At 39.7% G+C, this 27,701-nt stretch overlaps 1 protein-coding gene across 1 annotated transcript; it reads left to right on the top strand.

The window, feature by feature from the left end:
- Window positions 1–27,541, top strand: LOC139169286 (vomeronasal type-2 receptor 26-like). Its single transcript, XM_070759487.1, has 12 exons — window positions 1–293; window positions 8,665–8,946; window positions 11,264–11,390; window positions 11,880–12,530; window positions 16,891–16,961; window positions 19,087–19,286; window positions 20,098–20,389; window positions 20,646–20,751; window positions 20,836–21,677; window positions 22,722–22,940; window positions 23,514–23,643; window positions 26,637–27,541. The coding sequence occupies exons 1-12, from the start codon at window positions 147–149 to the stop codon at window positions 27,539–27,541; spliced, it is 3,972 nt and encodes a 1,323-aa protein (XP_070615588.1). The 5' UTR covers window positions 1–146.
- The last annotated feature ends 160 nt before the right edge of the window (window positions 27,542–27,701 follow it).

Below are 27,701 nucleotides of genomic sequence, written 5' to 3'. Positions count from 1 at the left end.
TGTAGTCCACGCGGACTATAATTTATCTACTAAATCTGTCATGGTAGCAGGAGTTTGGTTGATCCTTTAAAAATAGCTACCACATTTTTGTTATACCTGCAAAACGAAAAAATAAACAGCTTTTCTCTCAGTTAGACATTAACCAGATGTCTGATGAAAAATTTCATCACTTGATGACCCTCATGAATAAATCTAAGGAGCAACGGAATCTTACAATGCAACAGCATCAAGCAAGCAGCCAAAGCGGAGAAAATTATTTCCTTTCAACAGAACAGTCTGCCTGTGAAGAAAAAGTAAGTTCTCAAATTCTTTTACAACTAGAGGGGAAACAAATGATTTATGGTGAACAAGTAATAAAACCATCAGAGGTTACTGGCCATCAAATTTATGAGGAAAGTAATTTGGAAGAAAATACCTTAGTTCCGTCTGACTCTGCCAGTATGGGGATCTCTGAAAGCTCTGAAAGGTTTCTGCCCCCCCCCCTTAAAGGCTAAAATGAAAACAAAGCACTGTGATGACAAAAAATCTGTTACAAGCTCTACTGGGAGCTGTGAGTCAGTTAGTGATTCAGACAGAATAAGTGCTATGATCACTCATCTTGAACAGTCCATTCAGGACACCCAGGGCTACTGTGCCCATCTAGATGACCTTGGAGATTCCTTAACAGTAAAACAGAAGCAGCTGCATGATAAATGCATAGATGATCTTATATAGAGAGAAGAATTAAAAGGACTCAGAGAAATGCAAATGAATATTTTAAGAAGTGAGTTCGCAGTTTTTTCTATTCACCAAAGAGAGCAGTAGCATGCATAGAAGATGCCTCTGATAGGCATTAGCTATATTTTCTTATTTTCATAATAAAAGTAACTTCGTTTGAAAGCTGTTTCTCTACTTTAATCCATCGACTCTCAGATTTGATTTATTGTAGTCCACGCGGGCTGTAATTTATCTACTAAATCTGTCATAGATATCAATTTTGGGGCCATTACATCACGGGTCCTGTTGTGGTTGGCTCTGGCCCAGCTCCTGCCCCAGGGAATGTGGAGGTGGAGGCAGGGGAAACGTCAACATGTCCTAGGCTTGTTTTGTTGCCGGCAGAGTCAGGGAGTGCAGTTTCCTCAGATGAAGAAGATGGTGTACCCGTGAATTTTTGGGAGGCTTCTACCAGAGAGCCCAGCAGAACAGGTGCTGAGGTAGATAGGGCTCAATCCTGCCTTTTACAGAACTCATTCATTCTGGATTGGAGCCGCCACTACAGTGGCCATATCAGGTTTTCAGGATTCCAGGGTCCAGGGTATAGGCTGTTGGCAGTCTGCAGCCTTTAGAACTAGAGTTGGGTGGCATAGTTGTTCCCCATCCTCGTATTAGTGTTCAGAAGCCATGGCTTTATCATGCCGATGGCGTAAACCTGTCTGAGAAAGGTAACACCATATTTTACTGGACCTGCAGGGGTTCCTGCGAGAGCTGGCGCAGGTTGATAGATAGAGATCTGGGCCCCCTCCTTGGCAGGTTAGGGGTGGAAATTGGGAGTTGGTTAGCAACCACTGTTCCCTGCAAGCTGTGCGCGCATGCATGCACACGCCCCAAAATACCCCCCCAAACCTTTTTCCAAGGGTGCACAAGGAGCCAGGCATTGGAGTTGAGGGTGGGGAGCGACGAAAGTGCGGAGGCACCACGTGCGCTCCCCATCCCCCTGCCAGCCCATGGGTGGAAGGAAAGGGAGCCACAGCCACCCCCACTTCCCCACGGTGCCTCCGGCCCCCTCACACTCCTGGCCTCTCGCCACTGCCCCCCACCCGATCTGCCCCCTCTCCGGCTTTCTTCACCTTCCGCCTTGGGGCATGACTTCTCCTGCGGCGGTGGCGGCGGCAGCGTCTCCTCATCCGCGCTCCCAGCCAGGTAGAGGTTTCTCCGCACGCTTCGGGAATGCCCGCCCCGCCCCTCTCGCAGCTCCTTCGGTGGGAGCGCTTTCGTCCCAAGCTTTCAGCAAGGGGGCTGCAGTCGAGGCAGGGCAGGTGTTCCCAAAGCGCTTGGAGAAAGCGCTCTCGCAGCCCCCTCACTGAGAAAGAGAGAGCAAGATGAAAAGAGAGAGGGAGAAAGAAAGTGAGAAAGAGAGAGAAAGAGAAAGAGGGGGGAGAGAGATAGCAAGAGAGAGAACAAGAGAGAGAAAGAAAGCAAGAAAGATAGAAAGAGTGAGAGAGAAAGAAAGCAAGAGAGAAAACAAGAGAGAGAGAGAAAGCAAGAGAGAGAGAAAGAGTGTGTGTGAGAGAAAGCAATAGAGAGAGAGAGAAAGAAAACAAGAGAGAAAGAGTGAGAGAGAGAAAGAGAGAGAGAGAGCAACAGACAGAGCGAGATAGAAAGAGAGGGAGAGAGAAAGTGAGAAAAAGAGAGAGACAGCAAGAGAGGGAGAGAGAAAGAGAGAAATGACTCTTGATTTAAAGCATATGGTAAAAAAGCACCCAAATAATAATGGAGAAAAAAAACCCAGCCTCGTGTGTGTGTGAACACTTGAACCATTTCCAGTAGCCCTCACCTATTATTGGAAATGGTTCAAGAGTTCACATACACGCACACACACACACAAGGGGAGGAGGAGACAGAGATGGAAACAGAGAAGAAGATAGTAATAATAGTAATAGATTTTGGTTTTGTTTTATTATTAATTTATTTTAATAAAAAAGAATGGAAACTTTTTCTTGTTTGTTTGTTTGTTTATTCATTATGTATGTATGTATGTATGTATGTATTTATTTATTTATTTATTTATTTATTTATTTATTTATTTATACTTCTATGCCTCCCAGTCCCAAAGGGACTGCTGCTCAGGCACTATACTTTTCCGCCCACATCGGAAAAAAATTAGAGGGAACATTGTTAGCAACTGCTTGTTCTCCTTTGGGTATCTTTGGAGATGAGGGGCAGACTTTTTCCAAGAGCTCATGGTGTCACCACCGGCCTCAGCGATTGGGGAGGGGATGCCCTTGGGTCTTGCCCCAGCCAATTCCCAGCCAGGGATTGGACGGCAAGCCTCCGAGTCTACGGAGAGGGGCAGCATACAAATCTAATAAATCATAATAATAATAATGCATAGCATGACTCAGATCCAGGTGAGGGTATGGTCCCTTCACCTAGATCAGCAAGGAGCTATGCCCATAGTTGCCAAGGAAGGTTTTATGACATCATTTCCGGCCCGAAATTTTTGCTGACCTCTGCATTTCCCAGTTATTGTTAATTAATTAATAATTTAATTAATTAATTTATGTTAATTAATAAAGTGACCCAATTTTAAATCCAGCTTTGCCTCAGTGTTACCACTTCACTTCTGGCGCAATACCTATTAATTACAATTATCAAAAGAGCAATTCTTAATGAATCCCTCTGGATTTCTATCCCTTAAATTATTCCAGGACAAAACCTGCTTTTAAAATATGTCCCTAGGTCCTCCACTAGGGACAGGTTCTGTCACCTTGTCTTGAAAAGAATCATGCTTGGATTTGTTGAGACTCAGCTCTCCTCACTTTTCTCTTTGTTCATACATGCAATTCAGCTTCTCCACAAAACTTGATTTCTGATTTAAGAAAGACAATAATGCCTGGCTTGCATTTCTTGCTGCTGCTCTTCTGCCTCTTGCCTCCAACTACTGCTAAGAGGAGGCAAGCAGTATGTGTGTTGAGGTATTTGTTCAAGCCTAAAGGAACAGAGCACTATTACAGGCCTTGTGACCTCATTATTGGTGGGAATTTACCCCTGGAAACTCTTACGTCCTCAACTGTGCCTGATTTTCAGAAAAAATCATTTGGGCTTTTTTATCAATCTTTGTAAGTTTCACCTGGCAGGAAAAGATGCATTCATTTTTTTTTTTTACTGTCTTGTGGATTCAGGGATTTCTTTTAGAAATCCTTGTTCTACTGTTCTTTTAAAAAAAAAAAATAGTTTATTGACTTTTACAAAAGAATAAAGGGAGGAGAAATAGGGGAAAAAGGTCCAAGGAGTGAAAAGGATGTACAAAGGTAAACAAATAAATACATCATAATGCAAAATAGATAACAGTTTAAAGTATACAGAAAATTAACAATATCTTTGAGTATTTGTTTTATAATATTACTTTTTATATTATAAAAAGAGTGTATAAAGTGTATATACATAATCCATACTAGTAGGTATTCTTATAGAGGACCCAAAAAGGGGGAAAAGATGGGAATAACAAGTAAAGAATAAGGAGGTATAAGGAGGAATAGGAAATAGGAAGGGGGATGAGGGGGGATCTGCAGAGCTGCAGACGATTTCAGGATATGCAACATATTAATAGAATGAATTAATTGGAGTATATAATAAAAGAAGGTAAAGCTTCATTATAGAATTGAAACAATAATAAATTATTGTATTAAAAATATGTAATTTAGTTCTCATTTCAAATAGGTATAGAGAAAAGAGAGAGGGGAAAAGAAATTATGTTACAAGGATTTTGTCTACAAAGTCAAATTAATTATTTTCAGTACTTGGATTCGATGTGTTGGTATCTAATATTTTCACTTAGAACGTTCGAAGATGAGGTGAATTAACTGATTTTAAGTGATAAAAGATTGGTATTTTTTTTCCTGTGGTCCATCGATACCATTTATCCCAGATCTTATAAAAATCGGATTCTTTTTTATTTTGAATTTCTATAGTAATCTCAGCGCATTCCATAATATTAAAAATAACTGTTATAATCGAGGGAGTTATCTCCTGCTTCCAAACTTGGGCATAGGAAATTCTGACAGCCCCTAATATCTGTAAGATAAGATATTTTTCTTGAAGTGTACGTTTTTGTCTAAATATCTCTAAAAGGAATAATTCAGGTTTAGATGTGAAGTCTATCGATAAGACTTGGTCAATTCGAATTTTAATGTTTTTCCAAAAATTTTTAACATAGGTACAGGTCCACCATAAATGTTCCCGGTTTTGTTTTGCCTTTCCAGCATTTGGAGGATAGGTTTGAGACCATTTTGGATAGCCTAGCTGGAGGAAGGTGCCATCGATAAAACATTTTCAGTTGGTTTTCTTTATATGACATTGCCAGGGTCATCTTATAATTTGTAGTCCATATATTTTCCCATTCTGGAAGATTAATGGTATAACCGAAATTCTGGCACCAGGCGATCATGCAACCTTTAATTTGCTATTCAAAATTATTGTGTGCTAATAAGTAATTGTATAATTTAGAAATCATTTTTACAGTTGGGCCATGGAAAATTAAGTCAATTGTATTATTTTTTTGGAAACCGTCTTTTTTTGTGGTCATTATATTTAGAATTGATTTTGTAAGTAGGTTAACCAGTCCAAATTAATCCCTATATCGTGTAGTAGTTGTCATGTTAAGATAATATTGTTTTCATCAAGTAATTGTTGATATGTCAGTAGTCTGGAAGGAGAAAAAAGGTTAGGGTAAGTAATTAGTTTGTTAGGTGATATCCATCTGGGTATGGAGTGGTAATAATTCTTTTTGATGTGTTTGTTCTACTGTTCTAATGTCTTGTCCTTGATCATAAAACAGGCTAGAATTGCAATAGTCATTGTAATCTTACATCAGGAAGAAAATAAGCCACAATAAAAAGTGAGAAGGGAAAATTAATTTGAAATTCTGCTGACCTAAAAAAAATGACACAATGTTAATACGGACAGAAAAACATAGTAGAAAGCTCAAAGAAAAGCCTAGTCATTTTTCATTGAATGGTTTTATAATAAGATCAATTTTGTATTGTGGTGACGAGTTCTGATCATCATAATTAAACAAAAAAGATTTTGAGACTCTGGAAAGCATGCAGAGAAGAGCCACAAAGATGATTAGGAGTCTGGAGGCTAAAAGGATAGTTACAGGAATTGAGTTATATCTATTTAATGAAAAGAAGGACTGGGGGGAGTGGGGTATGATAACACAGTTCTAATATTTGAGGGGCTCCTACACAGACAAGGGGATCAAACTATATTCCAAAGAATGAAGATAAAAAACAATGGTTGTAAACTAACCACAAGAAAAACAAGTTACAACTAAGAAGAAATTTCCTAATGGTGAGAGCAATTAACCAATGGAACAGCTTGTGTTTCTTCTTTGTCACTAAGCCATACAAGTTTAATCAAAAAGCATCTATGAAAAAGGTTCAATGAAATCTGGGACTTGCTATTCCAAATCCCATCAAAATATGGCCCAGGCAAATTTATAGCCCAGGCACACCACATTTTTCTCTGTAATATTCCCAGTGTTTTCTTTACTATAGACCCACATTCAAGAAGTACCAGCAGTTTCTTGCATTAGTGTTTGCAATCACAGATATCAACAAAGATTTGGTTCTCCTCCCCAACATCACACTTGGCCTCCACATTTGTAACAATATTCAGATGGAGAGGGCAATTTCTTTAATCAGCCACTCCTTGCTCTCCACATGGGGCCAAATGATTCCAGACTATAAATGTGACAGACAGGATCTTCTGCTCTCTGTCATTGGAGGTGACCACCACAAATCCTCAAGGCAAATGGCCTCCATCTTCAGCATCTACAAGGTCCCACAGGTAAGGGGGCTTCACTGGATACAGTATGGAAGCTCACACACAAGTCAAGCATCAAAACAATGTTATTGAAGGGGATATCCTACAATTGAATTGACTTTTATATTTTATCTTTCAATCTATATTTTTATATACTGTAACTCCAAACAGATTGATGATGAAATAATTCTGTAATGCTGTACTTGCCAAAAATTATTTTCTAACTTTCATAAAAGTTTAGCAGCATTTCATTTCAATTTATTGCAATGTATCAGTTTAATCAGCAATTTCTTTGCTCGGCTTCGGACATGCCACAATCAGAAAAAACATGGAACTAGCAGCTCTTCCTAGGAAGAGAAGAAGTTAATCAAAGTAAGTCTGCCTGACTGGTAGGTAGAAAATGCATGCAATTGTGACTCCTTAAAGTCTGAACCAGCAGGTAGAGTGGGTGTAGAGCCGGGGTGGTGCAGCAGGTAGAGTGTTGTACTGCAGGCCACTTAAGCTGACTATAGATCTGAAGGTCAACGGTTCAAATCTCATCACCGGCTCAAGGTTGTCTCAGCCTTCCATCCTTCCGAGGTGGGTAAAATGAGGAGCCAGATTGTGGAGGCAATAGCCTAGCTCTGTTAAAAAAGTGCTATTGCTAACATGTTGTAAGCCGCCCTGAGTCTAAGGAGAAGGGTGGTATAAAAAAAAATCTAATAAATAAATAAAAGTTACTTAATCTTTGAAAGAGGAATCTCTCTTTCTCCAGCTCAGTGTTGGTTTTGAGTTCCCTCAGGAATACAGAGCAGTTTATCCTTCCTTCTTCCGGATTAATCCCAGTGACTTTCCACAGTGTGTGGGTTTAGTTCAGTTGCTCCTGCATTTCCAGTGGAACTGGGTTGGGCTTGTGACCTCTGAAGATGACAGTGGAGGACACTTCCTCTCAACTCTGAAGCCAATGCTGAAGGAGAAGGAGATCTGCCTGGCCTTCACTGAAAGTCTGAAATCTGATCAAGTTACTATTTTATTAAATGGATTAATTTTCAAAATTTTGTTTAAAGCTGATGTTATTCTTCTGTTTGGACACTCCACTGATATTGCAAAATTTTTGACAGTTCTTAATTATTGTGTAAAATATGTAAAGATATCACTTAAAATTGTTTGGATCCTAACATCTCATTGGAAATTTTCTCTGATTGGAGACTTTTCTGAAGGTTTAAAGAATTTGCATGGTGCTTTGCAGTTTAGGCATCAAAGTGGTGATGTCTCAGAATTCAGACACTGGAAAGAGGATCTCAAATGTGCAGCCATGGCAGGTAATCTCTACGACATTTTATCCAGTCCATCGATCAATATTGAGGAAGATTCTTGTATGTCTATCTTAAATTACTGTTGAATTATCTCTATTTAAGAATTTGCATGGGGCTTTGCAGTTTAGGCATCACAGTGGTGATGTCTCAGAATTCAGACACTTCGTCTTGTCTTTATACCATTTGATCGAAGAAGGGGCCAGCTTTCTCTTGTATTGGTGGGAAACACTCTTTGAGTGCCATATCCCCCAACCAGGCAAGGTCCATCCAAAAGGGAAAGAACGATGTACAGGAAAGGAGAGTTTTGAGGATATTCCGGATTTTGTTTTTGAAATAAGGATAAGAGGTGAAAGTTACAGTATCTATAATGCCATTTATGCCATCACTGCATCTCAGAACAGATTAATAAAACATTTATTTTTGTAAATAATAATAATATAAATTAAAAATAACATTTTATTTAAAGTGGGGATAAAAGTAAAGTACCATATTTTTCAGAGTATAAGACTCACGGGAATATAAGACACACGTTAATTTGGAGGGAAGAAAAGAAGAAAAAAAGAATTCTGCCCCTGCCTACCAGCATCATGGTTAGTGTGGTCCTCACTTCCACTGGGACTTTGATAACAAGCAGCACAGATATTTTTTCTCTGTTCTAACAATAAAAATGAATTTTACTTTCTAAAATTATGAATAAGAAATTACATGTAGTCATATATGATTGTATAATCTTCTGTGTTTTTGTATCATTAATAAAACATGAGTAGCAGATATAGAAGCCACAATATCTAATTTCTGACTTTCAGCTAATTGTCCCAATTTCCAAATATATCTTTTGTTTCAGATTCTTTCTAACTTGAGGAATGTTCGCTTCAACAACAATGCGGGAGATGAAGTCTCCATCTCAGAAAATGGACTGGGATTTGCTCGTTATGAAATCGTCAACTGGGTTGTCCACCCCAAGAAAGATTTAGTCCCTGTGAAAGTTGGGCACAAGGATTCCAGGGCTGCCCCAGGCCAGGATTTCACCATTAACTCTGATGCAATCACCTGGGCCACAAAGGTGGAAGGAAATGTTGTAAATTCAGTAAATGAATCACTTATGGGTGCTGAACATCCTTCTCAGGTGAAAACATGTCTATAAAATCAGAAAATACTTCTGGAATTTGGTGGATTACCTGCATTTGAGGTTAACAAATTTTGCAGATCTAATTTGTGGAAGGTCCAACTGGGTGGGAATAGAAAGAACCTCTGCTGAAACCAGGATACAATTAGATTAGACACTGATTTTCATGGGCCATTCCATGGACCATTCTTCATCATTCCTGGTTTTATAGAAGTTGTATCTCAATGTAACAAACTTTGCTATGCACTCTGATGTTCAAGATCCAGAGTTTAGACAATCTCAACAGAAAAAATTATTATTATTATTATTATTATTATTATTATTATTATTATTATTATTATTATTATGTCAGTACAACACAGCAAACGAGATCACTATACTGGATTTTGTATTTCATCACCAGTCGGGCGCTTCCCAAGCACCTAGGACTGCATGATGTAGCGGCAAATTATGTTTGCCAATCCCAGTAAAGTGGGGATTTGCAATTGACAGATGGAGATTTTGTCAATTCCGATGGTTTTCAAACGTCCGCTGAGATCCTTTGGTATGGCGCCCAGTGTGCCAAGTACCACTGGGACCACTTTCACTGACTTATGCCAGAGTCGTTGCAGCTCGATTTTTAGATCTTTGTATTTCACTAATTTCTCTAGCTGCTTCTCCTCAATTCTGCTGTCTCCTGGGATTGCGAGGTCGATGATCCATACTTTCTTTTTCTCCACGATCACAATGTCTGGTGCGTTATGCTTCAGAATTCAGTCAGTCTGAAGTCAGAAGTCCCACAGTAGTTTTGCTTGCTCATTTTCGACCACTTCTTCAGGCTTATGATCCCACCAGTTTTTGCCACTGGTAAATGGTAGTTCCGGCACAAGTTCCAGTGGATCATCTGTGCCACAGCATCATGTCTATGCTTGTAGTCAGTCTGTGCAATCTTTTTGCAGCAGCTGAGTATGTGATCGATTGTTTCATCTGTTTCTTTACAGAGTCTGCACTTTGGATCGTCTGTTGATTTTTCAATTCTGGTTTTGACAGCATTTGTTCTAATGGCCTGTTCTTGTGCTGTCAGTATTAGACCTTCTGTCTCCTTTTTGAGTGTTCCACTTGTAACCATGACCAGGTCTTTTCCTTATCCACTTTGCCTTCAATCTTCTCCAAGAACTGGCCATGCAATGCTTTGTTCCACCAACTGACAATACAGCATTGAGTTACAGTTTTTCTGTCCTGGCCTTTAGTTTGCTTCACCTTGAGAAGCTTCCTATTGTTGACCTCCATCAATGCTGAATCTTTGCTCCCCTTCACATAGTCAGCTAGTGCATGCTTCTCTCCTTCCACTGTCTGCTTCACTTGCAAAAGTCCTCTGCCGCCAATTTTCCTTGGTAAATACAGCCTGTCAACGTCACTGCGGGGGTGTAGCGCATGATGGATCGCCATTAATTTTCTGGTTTTCCTGTCCAGGTTGTCCAGCTCTGCTTGAGTCCAGTTCACTATGGCAGTTGTGTATCTAATGAGAGGTATGGCCCAAGTATTTATAGCCTTGATAGTGTTGCCACCATTCAGTTTGCTCTTCAAAATTTTTCTGGTCCCCTGGATGTACTCTTTGCTGATCACAGTTTTCACATGGCCATGCTTGATATTATCCAGTTGCAAGATGCCCAAGTATCTGTAGGCTGCTGGCTGGTGGCACTTGATGGTTTGACCATTTTGCATTTCAATACCCTCACTTTCAGTGATTTCCCCCTTTTTCAGTGCTACTGTGGCACATTTATCCAGGCCAAACTCCATGCTGATGTCATTGCTGAAGATCCGCACAGTGTTGGTTAGTGACTGTATCTCAGTTTCTGATTTTCCGTACAACTTCAGGCCATCCATATACAGCAGGTGTGAAATTTTTGCTGAATTCCTAGCAGTTTGGTAGCCAAGGTTTGTTTTCTGTAGGATGAGTGACAGCGGGATTATAGCGATGATGAATAGCAATGGGGACAAAGAATCCCCCTGGAAGATGCCCCTTCTGATGTTGACCAGTCCTTAGCTTTCATTCCCAACATAAAGCTCAGTCTTCCAATATTTCATCGTCTTTTCTATGAATTTCCTGATATTTTCATTTACTCCAATGACTTCCAGACATTTTATGATCCAGCTGTGTGGCAAAGAGTCAAAGGCTTTATTATTATTATTATTATTATTATTATTATTATTATTATTATTATTATTTCAGCAATAACAATGTTACTTACGTCTGATCCTCAAAATTATGGCCAGTACAGACCCCCTGCAATCATGTGATCAAATAACACTATCATTCTCTTTTCTCTTTCAAAAGGTGCCCTTTGCCAGGTGTGGCATGAAAAGGTGCCATGCAGGAGCGAGGAGAAGAGTTCCAGAGGGAAAGCCAGTTTGCTGCTATGAGTGTGATGCTTGCCCAGAGGGGACATTTTCTAATCAGACAGGTAGAGCAACCTTCAAATATCACCCAAGACAACAACAAAATTAATGTTATTTGAAACTCAAAGTTGTCTTTATTCAATGTACCTGCTTAATTAAAAATGTTGTATATGACTATCACTTATAATATTGCAAGTCTTCAATATTAAAATACAGTGGTACCTCTACTTAAGAACTTAACTCGTTCTGTGACCAGGTTCTTAAGTAGAAGCAATTTTTCCCTTAGGAATCAATGTAAAAGCAAATAATGCGTGCAAACCCATTAGGAAAGAAATAAAAGCTCAGAATTTGGATGGGAGGCAAAAAAAATCTTGAGTATCCGATTCTTATCTAGAAAAGTTCTTTTTTTTAACTTTTATTGATAAAAAGGATAGTTCATACAGTTGTACATCATTTATGGGTTGGCCAGAGCAAAAAAAGGACCGACATATCAATCCTTCAGGAGGGATAATGCTCATGGTAAATGATCCTGACACAAAAATTCTTATTTTCAGATGCAGCCCACTGTGACCCATGCCCAGAAGATCAATATCCCAACAAGGACAAGAACCAATGCATTGCCAAGAAGATCTACTTCCTTGCCTATCAAGAGACCCTAGGATACATTTTGGCTTCTCTGTCTCTTTTTCTTTGTCTGATCACATCTGCAGTACTGATAATTTTCTATAAACATCATGTCACACAAATCGTCAAGGCCAACAACCGAGATCTCACCTACGTCCTCCTGGTTTCTCTACTGTTCTGCTTCCTCTGCTCTTTCTTCTTCATTGGTCGACCGAGGAAGCTCACCTGTCTCTTACGACAAACTGCCTTTTCCATTCTCTTTTCTCTTGCAGTTTCCTCCATCTTGGCAAAAACTGTCATGGTGGTTCTGGCCTTCATGTCTACAAAGCCAGGAAACAGGACAAGGAAATTCTTAGGAAAACCATTGACCAACTCCATTGTCATAGGCTGTCCCCCATTTCCCAATTTTGACTTCCACTCCTTAGTAGGAGAAGCCATCTTGGAATGTAATGAAGGCTCAACTTCAATGTTTTACACAGTCCTGGCCTACCTGGGTTTCTTGGCCCTCATAAGTTTCATGGTAGCCTTTTTGGCTAGGAAATTACCTCGCAGCTTCAACGAAGCCAAGTTCATTACTTTTAGTATGCTGGTCTTTTGCTGTGTTTGGATCACCTTCCTTCCTACCTATCTGAGCACCAAAGGAAAATCCATGGTGGCTGTGGAGATCTTCTCTATCTTGGCCTCTGGGGCTGGTCTTTTGGTTTGCATCTTTTTCCCCAAATGCTACATTATTCTCCTAAGGACGAATCTGAATTGTCGAGAGGAATATAATGAGGCATATGAATCTCTGAAACTTTTAATTTTTTTTGATGTTTTTTATATTTGATTCTGATTTTCTAAAATATATAATAATAGGAGAATAGCCATTAAGTAATTGAGAATCAAGTGATGTTATTAATCATATAGTTTCTATTAATCAGGAACAACCAGTCACATTTTTGTTTTTCAATAATTAAATTTTTCCCAATTGATGTTCTAGCGATGCAGTTCAAAACTAGATATTAAAAATATGGATATTCATTTCCTACCAGATAGTTGACTAGTTTACTTGTTTTCATCAAAGGATTTTTTGGTATGTTGAATTTCATTCACTATCAGTATTTATAAGTAGATTCATTTCTTTAAATCTTTGATGATTTTTAATTTCTTTTGCCATTAAGTCAATTATTAAACATTTTTTAAGGTTGAGTTTAAATGAACTACATTATTTTAGTTTCAGTTAGTTGAGAGACAATCTTTATTATTAAGTAATATCATATAATGTAGACATAAATGATTCTTCCCTATCCTTGTATTCTTACTAATTAATTATTATTTTTTCAATATTTATGAAGAAAGTGGTGGGCACGTAGATGGAATAATGAAATGAAGGATGGGTGAGAATAAATGACTAGTTTTTATTGAGAAGGGAACATTGTGGAATAGTCTCTTTCTTGGTTAATAAACCTATATATAAAAGTGCAAGAAATGCTTTAAAAATTGGTTGTTTGGGAAACAATATGTATGTGTATATAAAGACAACAATAATATAAAGTCTGTAATCTCAAATCATTTGCAACAAATGTATGGTTAAAGAATTGTGTATAAAAGACAGCTGTGTTTGATGAAGAAATCAACTTTCCGTACAACAATTTGAATTTATTAAGTATTGAAAATGTGTTTGATTGTTTGTTTTACTCCAAATTCACTGGCTTTATTAGGCATTAATAAAGATTCATATTGAATTAAATTTGCATCAATCCTGGCTCTCAGGGGTGGGTTCTAACTTACCTCACCGCTGGTTTCTTTTCTCTTGCATCATGTGTGTGTGTCTTACGGGCAGGCACAGTGCCCAAAACTCCCCCCACCTGTTGGATTGTGTTCGCCCTCAATGTTTGTATTGTATAAGCAGATGATAACCTATTACCACATGTTCAGTGACTATTTGAAATTGGGGACAGCACTCAACAAAGAAAGTTCCAAACTGTGCCCAAAATTACAACCATTGTACCACCTCCACAGACCTGTTGTCAACCCTGAATCTGGCCAGACTGAGGCCATTTCCTTTCCTGTTGCTTCAGGGGCTAACACAGACTGGAGCTGAGGGGCAGAAAGGGGGGAAGTAGAGATAACTGGGCTACTGTAGCCAAAATAAAATTATTTCTCTTGGGAACGAAAGACATTCATGAATGTGTCCAGAAAGAGGAGACTGGGATCAAATGGACTGTGTGCTCATTGGACCTTGTGACTGATGACTTTGGGGAAGTGACAAAATTTTTACTTTTAATTAGGTGTGATTCATCAGGTTCTGAACAGGTCTGGAGAACTGGTAGTGGAAAATTTGAGTAGATCGGAGAACTGTTAAATACCCTGTGGCCACCCCCACTCCCATCTCTTCTCAGCCTCCCAAATCCCAAATCCCATCTGATCACGTGGATATTTGTTTGTTTGTTTGTTTCTTTATTTCTTTATTTCTTTATTTCTTTATCTCTTTATCTCTTTATCTCTTTATCTCTTTATCTCTTTATTTCTTTATTATTTCATTTGACTTTTATGCCGCTCCATTCCAAGGATTCAGGGTGGTTTACAACATATAAAAAACAAAATATAACATCAAATCCAATGAATATAAAAGACACTTAATCTAAAACCCCAATAATTAAAATCAATCACTGCCAATCACACAGAAAACCTACATACATTCATTTGGCCAGGGCCTAGGATCTAATCGGCTCAAAGCCTGGCAGCGTAAATGAGTATTAAGGCTCTTACAGAAGGCGAGGAGGATGGGGACAGTACAGATCTCTGGGGGGAGCTGATTCTACAGGGCTGGAGCCCCCACAGAAAAGGCTCTTCCCCTAGGCCCCACCAAGTGACATTGTCTTTTTGATGGAACCTGGAGAAGACCAACTCTGTAGGACATCTCCAGTTTCTGGGATTCATGTGGCAAAAGGTGGTCTTGCAAATAATTTGGTCTGATGCCATGTAGAGCTTTATAGATCATAACCAGGGGTGGGCTACTGCCTGGATGGGGGGGTGGGGGACGCAGTGGGGTAGTGAAAATGGAACTCCACGCAAAAGCAACCAATTTGCACTCAAAGATGTTGAAAGAAAATACGGGGTGTCCTGCATAAGCCTTGCTTGCATTGTGGTAGTAAAAATTTTGGTAGCCCTTCACTGGTCATAACCAACACTTTGAATTGTGTTTTGAAACCAATCGGCAACCAGGGCAGACTGCAAAGTGCTGAAGAAACATGGGCACATCTGGGAAATCCCATGACCGCTGGTGTTGCTGCTTTCCGCATGATTTGTAGTTTCTGAACATTTTTCAAAGGGAGCCCCACATAGAGAACACTGCAGTAGTCGAACCTCAAGGGCATGAGTGACTGTGAGTAGGGACTCCCTGGAGTGGAATGGGAATGGAGATTTGACAGTATCATTTCCCTGCAACACTCACCAAGCCATACCTACCAAGCCATGTCCACACAACAGGTAGTAAAAATAATTAATCCACCACTGTTGCGGCAGCCATTACTTCTTCTCAGCTTGCCACAAAACCAGTGTGTGTGTGTGTGGCGATTTGAATATCACTTCAAGAAAGCAACAAGAAACAAGGCCTCAAAGACAGCTGCCTCTCCACCTGGGATCAGATGGAAGGCCCCAGCTATGCATCTGCTTCTGATCCTGCTTTATTTATTTATTGTTAGAGTTGAAACGGACCATGCAGGTCATCAAGTCCAACCCCCTGCCTGAGCAGGAATCCTATAGTACCCCAGGCAAATGGCAGTCCAATCTCCTCTTGAAAATGTCCAGAGTTGGGGAGTTCACAACCTACACAGGGAGGTTGTTCCACTGGTTGCTTCTTCATCATAGACTTCCAATGGTACAAAATTTGGCCCAGGCTCCCTGTCAATCTCCTCCTTGAATGCTGCTAGCTGTGCTGGTAGCCAACAGGTCACAACAACATCACCAATAATTAGAACTATTTATAGAACATAGTATAGATAATGTAATCAATGGACCAGTTTGACTGCATAAGTTTTGGATCCTCCAACACCGTAGGATTTTAGGAAGAGAGTGGTATAGGTTTCCTGCTTGAGCATGGGATTGGACTGAAAAATCTCCAAGATTCTCTCCAACTCTGTTATTGTCCCACAGAGTGGGCCTTCTCTGGGTCCCGTCAACTAAACAATGTCGGTTGGCGGGCCCCAGGGGAAGAGCCTTCTCTGTGGCGGCCCCGGCCCTCTGGAACCAACTCCCCCCGGAGATTAGAACTGCCCCTACTCTCCCTGCCTTCCGTAAACTCTTAAAACCCACCTTTGTCGTCAGGCATGGGGGAACTGAAACACCTCCCCCGGCCACGTACAATTTATGTATGGTATGTTTGTGTGTGTGCATGTTAATATAGTGGGTTTTTTTAAAAAAAACTATTTTAAATACTTAAATTTATTGAATTTATTTGGATTTGTACGATTGTTTATATTTTTGGGTGTGAGCCGCCCCGAGTTCGCGGAGAGGGGCGGCATACAAATCTAAATAATAAATAAATAATAAATAAATTGTGTTATCCAGGATCAAATATGAAAAGTACCCAATATTGGGAGAACCAAGCATCCACAGTTTCTTTTTTTGATTTCTCCTATGATTAAATATGAGACACATGACCCACTGTGTCACATGACCCCTAGCCACACCTAACCAGTTTTTATAGCTCTGTGTTTTCTTTTCTATGATTGATACCCCATATTCTCTTTGGGCAGCCCTTCTTCCCTCTCGTGACTCCATGGCTGGCTGTTGTGCATGCATGGAGACCGTCCTCAACCAAGCGCCAAACTGCAGCAAAGGTGCACGCAGATGGCAGGCAGCTTCTCGCTTAAGAAGGGTCTTTGGATGCAGCTTCTCTTCTGCCCTAAGGATCTGGCCATTACCTTGCTATGTCCCATCCTGTCCCCTCCCCCACAGCATTTCAGCTGAGTGGGGTCAGCATGAGCCCAAAGCAGCAGGAAGCAAAGGCTGCCTTATGTGCAAATTTGGTATGAATGTGGCAACAGGGCCATTTCTCTACTGTCTGCAGCATCTAGCCATTGCCTTGCCATGCCTTCCCCACCTGCATGAGAGGAGAAGGAGAGGGAGGAATGTCAACGGAATGAAGGCAGCCTTTGCTTTCTGACCAACCAGCTTGGCTGAAAAGCTGCTGGATGGGAAGACAGGAGACGGCAAGGCAATGGCCGGGTCCTTTTGGCAGGATAGGCACTGCATCAAAAGACTGAATTTGGCACTCATTTGAGGGTCTCCCCGTGCATGCATAACCTCTTGGCCCCACCACAACCAGCCAGGGAGTCAGGAGAGGAAAGGAGGGTCACCAAAAGGGAAACCTCCGTCAGAGTTGGCTATGTTCCTTAACCAGAACACAATCTCTGGGTTGAACAAGTTTAAATTACTGTTACATCTTGAGAGATTTTTCTACCTATTTATATGCACCATGTATCCCTCTAATTATTTCATTCACCAAAGACAAATTTCTTGTGTGTCCAATCACATTTTGGCCAATAAATAATTCTATTAGGTTTAATGAAAGAACTTAGTTTCTAATTTTACCTTCTGCCAAGTATAGCAAAACCAGTAATTTGGTATATATTTTGGAATGATTGCTCAAACTTACTAGAATACAACCGATTTTCCTGTACGATAATAATAATAATAATAATAATAATAATAATAATAATAATAATAATAATAATTATAATTATTATTATTATTATTATTATTATTATTATTATTATTATTATTATTATTATTTTATTTTATTTTTAAAAAAATCTGTTCATGGCTTACAAGTAGAACACTCAAAAAGGAGACAGAAGGACTAATACTGGTGGCACAAGAACAGGCCATTAGAACAAATGCTGTCAAAGGCAGAATTGAAAAATCAACAGACGATCCAAAGTGCAGACTCTGTAAAGAAACAGATGAAACAATTGATCACTTACTCAGCTGCTGCAAAAAGATCGCACAGACTGACTACAAGCATAGACATGATGCTGTGGCACAGATGATCCACTGGAACTTGTGCCGGAACTACCATTTACCAGTGGCAAAGAACTGGTGGGATCATAAGCCCAAAAAAGTGGTCAAAAATGAGCAAGCAAAACTACTGTGGGACTTCCAACTTCAGACTGACCAAATTCTGAAGCAAAACACACCAGACATTGTGATCGCGGAGAAAAAGAAAGTATGGATCATCAACATCGCAATCCCAGGAGACAGCAGAATTGAGGAGAAGCAGCTAGAGAAATTAGTGAAATAGGAAGATCTAAAAATCGAGCTGCAACGACTCTGGCATAAGCCCGTGAAAGTGGTCCCAGTGATACTTGGCATGCTGGGCGCAGTGCCAAAGGATCTCAGCGGACATTTGAAAACCATTGGAATTGACAAAATCTCCATCTGTCAATTGCAAAAGGCTTCTTTACTGGGATCGGCACACATAATTCGCCGCTACATCACACAGTCCTGGGTGCTCGGGAAGCACCCGACTGGTGATGAAATACGAAATCCAGCATAGTGATCTCATTTGCTGTGTGTACTGACATAATAATAATAATAATAATAATAATAATAATAATAATAATAATAATAATAATAATTTATATTTGTATGCGGCCCCTCTCTGCAGACTCCTTTAGCTCTCAATACTATCCAAATAAACTTATAGCTCAGACCAAACTCCATCTTGCTTCCAGGGACTCACTTTCATCTAGGTCAAATACCTAATTTCATCTTGATTCTCAAGGCTATTTGCCCTAGGAATTAAACAAGAGACACAAACATGTTTTTTTCAGCCAGGTGTTTTAATAAAATCTTTTGCTGAGTAGATAGGAGAATACCTATTCTTTACAATTATCAAAAGAGTAATTCTTAATGTATCCCTCTGGATTTCTGTCCCTCAAATTATTCCAAGATAAAACCTGCTTGAAAATATGTTCCTAGGTTCTCCACTAGGGGCAGATTCTGTCATCATGTCTTGAAAAGAATCATTCTTGGTTTTGTTGAGACTCAACTCTCCTCACTTTTCTCTTTGTTCATGCATAAAATTCAGCTTCTCCACAAATATTATTTTCTGATTTAGGAAGGACAATAATGTTTGGCTTTATTTGGCAGCGTTTGCCTTTCCTGCTGCTGCTCTTCTGCCTCTTGCCTCCAACTACTGCTGAGAGGAGGAATTTTTTCAAGCCTACAGTAACAGACCATTATTACAGGCCTGGTGACCTCATTATTGGTGGGAATTTGCCCCTGGAAATTTGGTCCCGCAGTTTCCCTGATTTTCAGAAAGAACCATTTGAGCTTGATTTTTATACTTTGTAAGTTTCACCTGACAGGGAAAGATGCATTGTTTTTTTAATTGTATTCTGGATTCAGGGATTCCATTTAGAAATCCTGTTCCAATGTGTAGTGTACTTCTTGTCTTTCATCATAAAACAGGCTAGAATTCTCACCTCATTGTAGTCTTACATCAGGAAGTTGATAGGCCACCAAATAAAGTGAGAAGAGACAACAAATTTGAAATTCTGCTGACCTAAAGAAATGACATAATGGTAATATGGACAGATAAGCATAGTAGAAAAGTCAAAGAAAAATCTAGTCATTTTTCATTGTATGGTATTAGAATAAGATCAATTTTGTATTGTGGTGACCAGTTCTGATTAAAAAAAATGAGACTCTGGAAAGCATAAAGAGAAGAGCCACAAAGATGATTAGGAGGCCGGAGGATAAAACATACAGAGGACAGTTACAGGAATTGAGTTATGACTATTTAATGAAAAGAAGTGGGTGGGGGGCATGATAACACAGTTCTAATATTTCAGGGGCTCCTACACAGACAAGGGGATGGAACTATTTCCCAAAGAACCAAAGATAAGAAACAATGGCAGAAAACTAACCAGAAGAGAAACAAGTTAGAACTAAGGAGAAATTTCCTAATTGTGAGAAGAATTGACCAATGAAACACCTCACCTTTCTCCTTTGCCTTACAAGTTCAATCAAAAAGCATCTATGAAAAAAGCTCAATGAAATCTGGGATTTGCTATTCCAAATACCATCAAAACATGGCTAGGCAAATTTAAAAAGCACACACATTTTCCCTGTAACATTCCCATTTTTTTTTTACTGTAGACCCATACTGAAGAAATACGAGCAGTTCTTAGCCTTAGTGTTTGCAGTCACAGAGATCAACAAAGATTTGGTTCTCCTCCCCAACATCACACTTGGCTTCCACATTTGCAACAATGTTCAGATGGAGAGAAAGATTTCTTTAATCAGCCTCTCCTTTCTATCCACAAGAGATCAAATGGTTCCAGGTTATAAATGTGACAGGCAGGACCTTCTGCTCTCTGTCATTGGAAGTGACCAACCCGAATCCTCAAGGCAGATGGCCTCCATCTTCAGCATCTACAAGGTCCCACAGGTAAGGGGGCTTCATGGAATACAGGATTAAAGCTCACACAGAAGTCCAGGATGAAAACAATGTTATTGCAGGGGTTATCCTAGAATTGAATTGATTTTTACATTTTATGTTTCAATATATATTTTTATATAACTCCAAACAGATAGATAATGAAATAACTCTGAAATACTATACTTGCTAAGAAGAATTAATGTAACTAATGTAACTTTCATAAAAGTTTAGCCACCATTTTATTCCAACTTATTACTTGTATCAGGTTCACAACTTCTTTGCTCAGCTTCTGACATGTGGCAACCAGAAAAGAATACGGAAGTTGCAGTTCTTCCTAGGAAGAGAAGAAGCTAAAGCTTTCTTTAATCAAAGTAAATCTGCCTGACTGATAGGTAGAAAGACATGCAATAGTGACTCCTTAAAGTCTGCACAAAATGTTGCTTTGACTTTGAAAGAGGAATCTCCCTTTCTCCAGCTTGGTGTTGGCTTTGAGTTCCCTCAGGAATACAGACCAGTTTATCCTTCCTTCTTCCGGATTAATCCCAGTGACTTTCCACAGTGTGTGGGTTTAGTTCAGCTGCTCCTGCATTTCCAGTGGAACTGGGTTGGGCTTGTGACCTCTGAAGATGACAGTGGAGGACATTTCATCTCAACTCTGAAGCCAATGCTGAAGGAGAAGGAGATCTGCCTGGCATTCACTGAATGGCTGAAATCTGATCAACTTAGTGGTTTATTAAAGCAATTAAGATTCAAAATTTTGTTTAAAGCTGAAGTTATTATTCTGTTTGGAGACTCCGCTGATATTACAGTTTTTTTGACAGTTCTTAATATTGGCGTAAAAAATGGAATATCACTTAAAACTGTTTGGATCCTAACATCTCATTGGAAATTTACTTTGATTGGAAATGCTGCTGAGGTTTTAAAGAATTTGCATGGAGCTTTGCAGTTTAGGGAACACAGTGGTGAGGTCTCAGAATTCAGACCCTTCATCCTGTCTTTATACAATTTGATTGAAGTAGGGGCCAGCTTTCTCATGAATTGGTGGGAAACACTCTTTCACTGCCATATCCCCAAACCAGGCAAGGTCCCTCCAAAAGGAAAAGAACAATGTACAGGAAAGGAGAGTTTTGAGGATATTCCGGATTTTGTTTTTGAAATAAGGATGAGAGGTGAAAGTTACAGTATCTATAATGCCATTTACGCTGTGGCACACGCATTGCATGCAATTTATGTATCAGGAGCACAAACAGCCATGCTGAGGTTTGGAAAGAGGATCTCAAATGTGGAGCCATGGCTGGTAATCTCTACATTTTATCTAGTCTATAAATCAATATTGAGGAAGATCCTGATATGTATATCTGAAATTACTGTTGAACTAATACATTTATTTATTTGTTTATTTGTTTATTTGTTTATTTGTTTATTTGTTTATTTGTTTATTTGTTTACTTATTTACTTATTTACTTATTTACTTATTTACTTATTTACTTACTTACTTACTTACTTACTTACTTACTTATTTACTTATTTACTTATTTACTTATTTACTTATTTACTTATTTACTTATTTACTTATTTACTTATTTACTTATTTACTTATTAGATTTGTATGCCGCCCCTCTCCGTAGACTCGGGGTGGCTAACAATAATAAACAGCAGCATATAAAAAATCTAATATTTAAATTACTAAAAGCCCTTATTAAATCCAAACATACCTACAAACATACCATGCATAAATTGGTTCCAGAGAGTCGGGGCCGCCACAGAGAAGTTTCTCCCCTGGGTCCCGCCAAATGGCATTGTTTAGTTGACGGGACGCGGAGAAGGCCAACTCTGTGGGATCTAACTGGTCACTGGGATTCATGCAGCAGAAGGTGGTCCCGGAGATATTCTGGTCTGATGCCATGAAGGGCTTTAAAGGTCAAAACCAACACTTTGAATTGTGACCAGAAACTGATCAGCAACCAATGTAGACTGCGGAGTGTTGGTGTAACATGGGCATATTTAGGGAAGCCCATGATTGCTCTCGCAGCTGCATTCTTCACGATCTGAATATAGCCAAATATTTGGTGTTACGCCTGACTGCTCACATTTCAACCAATGGAAGGCTGACTCTTACCTCCCTACCCAGATGGTCCTTGGCAGCCAGCGCAGGCACTTCCGACACATGCACATGTGCGCCTCATGTGAGATTTGGCTTATGTGCATGCGTCAACTTGAGCTTTTCAGGTATACACCTATTTCCTAAATTGATGGCCACCAGAAAATGATAGAAGCCACAGTGTCTCATTTCTGCCTTTCAGCTTATTCACCCAATTTCTAAAGATCTCTCTTGTTTCAGATTCTTTCCAATTTGAGGAATGTCCACTTCAACAACAGTGCTGGAGATGAAGTCTCCATTTCAGAAAATGGACTTGGATTTGCTCATTATGATATCGTCAACTGGGTTGTCCACCCCCAAAAATATTTAGTCCCTGTGAAAGTTGGGCACAAGAATTCCAGGGCTGCTCCAGACCAGGATTTCACCATTAACTCTGATGCGATCGTCTGGGCCACAAAGGTGAACAGGAAGGAAATGTTGTACATTCAATCAATGAATCACTTTCTCTTGGGGGTGCTGGACATCCTTCTAAGGTGAAAATAGGTCTATAAAATCAGGAAATACTTTTGGAATTTGGTGAATTACCTGCACTAGAGGTTAACAAATTTCAGATCTAAATTGTGAAAAGTCCAACAATAGGTCGGAATAGGAAGAACTTCTGCTGAAACCAGGATGCGATTAGATCAGACACTGATTTCAATGGATGATTTCATGGACCATTGTTCATCATTCCTGGTTTTATAAAGGCTGTATCTCAATGTAAGAAGGTTTGCTGTCCACTCTGAAATTCAAATCCAGAGTTTAAACATTCTGAACAGAAAAACAGGAATGTGGAAATGAGGTTGATCCTTGGCCTAGGTTACCTCAAATAGTTCTCTTTTTTCTCTTAAAAATGCCATTTGCCAGGTGTTATTTGAAGTTATGTCAGCACTAACTGAATGTTAATTATGCCTGTTCCTCAAAATTATGGCCACTGCAGAACCCCTGAAATCATATGATCAAATAACCATCTCTTTCTCTTTTCTCTTTCAGAAGGTGCCCTTTGCCAGGTGTGCCATGAAAAGGTGCCAGGCAGGAGAGAGGAGAAGAGTTCCAGAGGGAAAGCCAGTTTGCTGCTATGAGTGTGACGCTTGCCCAAAGGGGACATTTTCTAATCAGACAGGTAGAGCAAACTTCAAATATCAACCTTCCAAGAGCAAGGAAGCCATTCAATAGAAAAGGTGTTGATTTTGTCACTTTTGTTAGATTTGATTAGATTCAAATATTAGACTTGGAAGGCAATGTTCCCTCTAATTTTTTTCATTGTAGATAGAAAGTGTAGTGTTTGAGTGGTACATTTTCATGCCTGGGCACCTGGATTTTTTTCAAAGATGTCACCCAAGACAACAACAAAATTAATGTTATTTGAAATTCAAAGTTATCTTTATTCAATAGACCTGCTTAATTAAAATTGTTAGATATAAGTATCACTTATAATACTGCAAGTCTGCAATATTACAATACTTGCATAGTGTTTATGGTAATGGTAAGAGCCGGGGTGGCGCAGCAGGTAGAGTGCTGTACTGCAGGTCACTGAAGCTGACTGTAGATCTGAAGGTCAGCGGTTCAAATCTCATCACCGGCTCAAGGTTGACTCAGCCTTCCACCCTTCCAAGGTGGGTAAAATGAGGACCCAGATTGTGGGAGCAATATGCTGGCTCTCTTAAAAAATGCTATTGCTAACATGTTGTAAGCTGCCCTGAGTCTAAGGAGAAGGGCATCATAAAAATTGAATGAATGAATGAATGAATGAATGAATGAATGAATGAATAAATAAATAAATAATGTATATGGTCAATCCCTGAAAGACAGTCTCATCTTACCATTTCTGAAATCTAGAGATGGCCTGCTTCTGACTGCACAAATACAATTATAGTCAATCAGTATTATTACTTCACATTAGATGTATGTGGAAAAGCTTCATTATATTAGTTTCACAATTCTTGCAAACATAATGATCTTTGTGCACAATTGTTTCAGGATCTATCAAACCATGGAGGTACACTCCTTGGAGAAGGAATGTGATTTCAACGCACATAGATGGAATGTATTTTCAGCTGATGTATATTAATGAATTATCAGTTTCATACAGAATTAATAGACTTGTACGTTCTGCATGGGAACCAGAAGTGGGCTAACTTGGAATGGGGACATGTGCTCACCCCCGTGGCTCTGAGTGGTAACGGAGTCCAGCACAATTATGCTAATGCACATGGGCAGGTAGCGAAATCGCGCACGGACATGCAGGTCATGTCTGCACGTGATTTCACTACCTACCCAAGTGCAGTAGTATAATTGTGCTGGACTCCGCTAGCACTCAGAGCCACGGGGGCGAGCACACATTACCATTCCACCTAAGCAGGCGAGTTCTGGTGTGAACATTGCAAAGACGGCAGAGAAAAATAAGGAATGTTATTATTTCCTCTCTCTATGACCCATTAAATAGGCTGTATAAAATGTTGCAAAATTATGTTCCCTACAAATTAAGAATTACTACTGTGGAAGGAGATGCAAAAGATTATTTCTGCATATGTTTAATATTAACCACACCTTAAGAACTATCAAGACATTAGGGATTAATGCAGTATTCCACTTCTTACTGTTCAATCATAAGAATGCAAAGATGGTAAAAATGTCTGCTTTGCCTAAGGCAGGGATCCCCAAACTTGTCAATTTTAAGTCTTGTGAACTCAAATTCCAAGCATTCTCCTGTCAGCTTTGCTGCTGCTGCACATGGAAATGGAGATTTTTCAGCATCCTTTCTCCAGGAGTGGACACTTTGTAGTATCTTTTCCATGCCATGCTGACCAAGACACACCATGTCCACAAAGCTACGCCCACAGAACCAATAGTAAAAAAAAATGGATTTCACCACTGATATAAAGATTGAATTATAACTGCAGCCTTAAGCTCTGTACAAGAATCTGAACTACTAATGGTCAAAGCAAATTGGTGGTAGATAATAGCCAGACCCATGCAGCTTAGAGGAAACAGTGTTTGGTCATGTAATCCAATCCCACCCCCACCCTGCCCAAGCAGGAGTCCCTACACCAGTTCAGACCAATGGCCATCCAGTCTCCTCTGGAAAGACTGGTGTTCCACTGGTTGATCGCTCTCACCATCATAAGTTCCTCCTTATTTCCAGGTTGAATCTCTCTTTGGTGAGCATTCATGCATTATTCCTTGTCTGGCCTTCTGGGATTTGGGAAAATAGCTTGACCCCCTCCTCTCTGTGATAGGTCCTTAAGTATTGGGACACTGTTATCATGTCATCCCTGATCCTTCTCTTTACCAGACAGGCCATGTTCAGTTATTACAACCTGTCTTCATATCTAGTCCTCCTATTACCCTGGTTGCTATCTCCTGCTGTTTCTCTAGAGTTTCAATGTCTTTTTTGTACTATGATCACCAAAAATGGATGCAATATTTGTGGTCTAACTAAGGCTTTATAGAGAGGTATTAGGACCTCCCTAGTCCTAGATTTGGTCCCTCTGTTAATCAATTTAAGATTTCATTGGCTTTTTTGGCTGCTGCTGCACAAGGAAATGGAGATTTTGCAGTATCATTTCTCCAGGAGTGGAGATTTTGCAGTATCCTTTCCATGCCATGCTAACCAAGACACACCATGTCCAAGAGCTACGCCCACAGTACCGGAAGTAAAAAAAAAAATGGATTTCACTACTGATATAAAGATTGAAAAAACCCTGCAATTTTAAGCTCTCTACAAAAACCTGAACTACTAATAGTCAAAGCAAATTGGCGGAAGATAAGAGTCCATGGAATTCAAGGTGGGCTGGACTTAGATCTCTTGAGGATATGAGAAGACTCCAGATTGATGATGCATTTGACCCCTTTCTCAGCCTCAGCCTGGTCCTCTCTTACAGAGCAAAAGGTAACCTACAATGTACAAACATAAAATAGAATTCCTGACTGATCCATTCATCTTCCGGAGGTTTCAGTTTTAGGTTGAAAAGAAAAAGATTAAAGATGAAAGATTCTCTCACAACCCACATCATTTATGGGTTGGCCAGAACGAAAAAGGGACCGACATGTCAATCCTTCAGGAGGGATAATGCTCATGGTAAATGATCCTGACACAAAAATTCTTCTTTTCAGATGCAGACTACTGTGACCCATGCCCAGAAGATCAATATCCCAACAAGGACAAGAACCAATGCATTGCCAAGAAGCTCCACTTCCTTGCCTATCAAGAGACCCTAGGATACATTTTGGCTTCTCTGGCTCTTTTCCTTTCTCTGATCACATCTGCAATACTGGTAATTTTCTACAAACATCATGACACACCAATTGTCAAGGCCAACAACCGAGATCTCACCTACATCCTCCTGGTTTCTCTCCTGTTCTGCTTCCTCTGCTCCTTCCTCTTCATTGGTCGACCCCGGAAGCTCACCTGTCTCTTGCGACAAACTGCTTTTTCCATTGTCTTTTCTCTTGCAGTTTCCTCCATCTTGGCAAAAACTGTCATGGTGGTTCTGGCCTTCATGGCTAACAAGCCAGGGAACAGGACAAGGAAATTCCTAGGAAAACCATTGACCAACTCAATTGTCATAGGCTGTCCCCTGGTCCAAGCAGTTCTTTGTGCCACCTGGCTGGTAACATCTCCCCCATTTCCCAATTTTGACTTCCACTCCTTGGTAGGAGAAACTATCTGGGAATGTAATGAAAGTTCAGCTTCAATGTTTTACACAGTGCTGGCCTACCTGGGTTTCTTGGCCCTCATAAGTTTCATGGTAGCCTTTCTGGCTAGGAAATTGCCTGACAGCTTTAACGAAGCCAAGTTCATTACTTTTAGTATGCTGGTCTTTTGCTGTGTTTGGGTCACCTTCCTTCCTACCTATCTGAGCACCAAAGGAAAATCCATGGTGGATGTAGAGATCTTCTCTATCTTGGCCTCTGGGGCTGGTCTTTTGGTTTGCATCTTTTCCCCCAAATGCTACATCATACTCCTAAGACCGAATCTGAATTGTCGAGAGAATATAATGAGGCAAAAGAATCTCTGAAACCTTTACTTTGGTTTGGCCATTTTTGTATTTGATCTGATTTCTAAAATATGAAATAAGAGGAACATTGCCATTAAGTAATTGAAAATCAGGTGATGTTATTAATCATAAAGTTTCTGTTAATCAGGAACAATCAGTCACCTTTTTATTTTGCGTTAAT

The sequence above is a fragment of the Erythrolamprus reginae genome, chromosome 1 (genome assembly GCF_031021105.1).
Source record: "Erythrolamprus reginae isolate rEryReg1 chromosome 1, rEryReg1.hap1, whole genome shotgun sequence".
Lineage (NCBI taxonomy): Eukaryota > Metazoa > Chordata > Lepidosauria > Squamata > Dipsadidae > Erythrolamprus > Erythrolamprus reginae.
This window is presented reverse-complemented; position numbering and strand designations above follow the sequence as displayed.